Source organism: Numida meleagris, unplaced genomic scaffold (assembly GCF_002078875.1).
Source record: "Numida meleagris isolate 19003 breed g44 Domestic line unplaced genomic scaffold, NumMel1.0 unplaced_Scaffold354, whole genome shotgun sequence".
Lineage (NCBI taxonomy): Eukaryota > Metazoa > Chordata > Aves > Galliformes > Numididae > Numida > Numida meleagris.
The window spans coordinates 24,574-26,928 of record NW_018364579.1 but is presented as its reverse complement, the minus strand read 5'-3'; the positions used below and the strand labels follow the sequence as shown (position 1 = coordinate 26,928).

At 51.8% G+C, this 2,355-nt stretch overlaps 1 protein-coding gene across 1 annotated transcript in view; it reads left to right on the top strand.

The window, feature by feature from the left end:
- The window catches only part of LOC110391360 (IgGFc-binding protein-like), a gene marked incomplete in the record, with an annotated part of 37,375 nt that extends 35,102 nt beyond the window's left edge, over nucleotides 1-2,273 (top strand). Inside the window, 2 exon segments of the mRNA XM_021383188.1 lie at nucleotides 575-774; nucleotides 1,818-2,273. Coding sequence (XP_021238863.1) covers nucleotides 575-774; nucleotides 1,818-2,258 — 641 coding nt within the window.
- Between the last annotated feature and the right edge of the window lie 82 nt (nucleotides 2,274-2,355).

Below are 2,355 nucleotides of genomic sequence, written 5' to 3'. Positions count from 1 at the left end.
TTTTTCCTCTTTTCCTCTTTTTTTCCTCTTTTCCTCTTTTTTCCTCTTTTCCTCTTTTTTTCCTCTTTTCCTCTTTTTTTCCTCTTTTCCTCTTTCTTTTCCCCTTTTCCTCTTTCTTTTCCTCTTTTTTTTCCTCCTCTTTTTCCCCTTTTTGCCCTTCTTGTTTTTTTCCCCTTTTTGCCCTTCTTGTTTTTTTCCCCTTTTTGCCCTTTTTGTTTTTTTCCCCTTTTTGCCCTTTTTGTTTTTTTCCCCTTTTTCCCCTTTTTGTTTTTTTCCCCTTTTTCCCCTTTTTGTTTTTTTCCTTTTCTTCCTCCTTTCCTTTATTTCTTCACTTTCCTGCTTTCTTCCTTCTTCCTTCCTCCTTTCCTTCTCTTTTCCTGCTTCCTTCCCTCTCCCTTCCCCCCCTCCCTTCCTTCTTCCCTCTCCCTCTTTCTTCTCCTTTTTCTCCTTTGCTTTTTCCCCCCTTCACCCTTTGTTTTTCCTCTTGCTTTTTCCTTCTACTACTTCCTTATCCCTCCTCCCTTTTTCCCCTTTCTCCCCCCATTTTCCTCCCCTTCCCCCCCCCTTCCCACAGCGCTGTCCTGCCCTGAGGGCACCCACCCCCAGCTCTGCACCCCACCCTGCTCCCAGACCTGCACCAGCCTCACCTCCACCCCCCCCTGTGGCTCCCAGTGCTTCGAGGGCTGCGTGTGTCCGGCAGGAGAGCTGCTGAACGGGGACGAGTGCGTGACCCCCGACAGCTGCGGCTGCCTGCACCGCGGGCGCCTCTTCCAGGTGGGGCTCTGCTGCTTTGCAACGCCGGCCGTGGGGCACAGGGTGCATGCATTCTCCGTTTTGCAGCCTTAGCAGAGCACCAGCCCATTGCACTTCGCATTGGCTTCCACTTTTGCAACCTTTGCAAGACATCAACCAATTGCACTTTGCATTTTCTTCCACTTTTGCAACGTTTGCAAACCACCTACCCATTGCACTTTGCATTTTCTTCCATCTTTGCAACTTTAACGGAGCACAAACCCATTGCACTTTGCATTGGCTTCCACTTTTGCCCCATTTGCAGACCACCAGCCCATTGCAAGCTGCATTTTCTTCCACTTTTTCAACATTTGCAAGCCACTAACCCACTGCCCTTTGCATTGGCTTCCATTTTTGCAACCTTTGCAGTGCACCAACCCATTGCACACTGCATTGGCTTCCACTTTTGCAACCTTTGCAAGCCACCAACCTATTGCACATTCCATTTGCTTCCATTGTTTCCAACTTTGCAGACCACCAGCCCATTGCACTTTGCATTTTCTTCCATTTTTGCAACTTTAACGGAGCGCAAACCCATTGCACTTTGCATTGGCTTCCACTTTCGCCCCCTTTGCAAACCACCAACCCATTGCAAGCTGCATTTTCTTCCATTTTTGCAGCCTTTGCATGCCACCAACCCCTTGCCTTTTGCATTTTCTTCCACTTTTTCAACCTTTGCAAGCCACTAACTCATTGCCCTTTGCATTGGCTTCCACTTTCGCCCCCTTTGCAAAGCACCAACCCGTTGCCCTTTGCATTTGCTTCCACTTTTGCAACCTTTGCAAACCACCTACCCATTGCAAGCTGTATTTTCTTCTGTTGTTTCCATCTTTGCAGAGCACCAGCCCACTGCACTTTGCATTTTCTTCCATTTTTGCAACTTTAACAGAGCACCAACCCGTTGCACTTCGCATTGGCTTCCATTTTTCCAACCTTTGCCAACCACCAACCCGCTGCACGCCGCGTTTCCTCCCACTTTTTTGCCCCCGCCCCCCGAACGATTTCCTTGCCTCCCCTCTTTGCAGATCGCCGAGACCATCCTCTCCGCCGACTGCAGCGAGGTCTGCACGTGCCGCGCCGCGGGGGGCATGCAATGCACGCCGTTCGGTTGCCCGTTCGGCCAAGTTTGCACCTTGGACAACGGCGTCCGAGCTTGCAAAGAGCAACCGGGTCGCTGCACCCTGATCCCTTCGTCCCGTTTCATCTCCTTCGACGGCAACACCGGGGCCACCACGGCCCCCGGGATCTACGTGGTGACTTCTCTTTGTCGCCCCGCTCACTCCCATTGGTTCCGGCTCCTGGCTGACGTGGCGGAGGACGAGGACCGGCCGCTGGTGGTGGCACTGCACCTCTTCAGCCGGGCGGCGTTCGTCACCGTCAAGAGGGACAAGAGGCTGTGGGTAGGTGGCCCTCCGTGCTTTCGTCACCCTGCCCTTCCTTGGAGACGAAACCGGTGGGTTTCTTGAGAAAGAAGCACCCATGGGTGCTGTTCGTCACCCCGCCATCATCGCAAGTTGACCTTACGTTGACTTCTCTCTCTAGTTTAACCAAAATCTCCTTTTT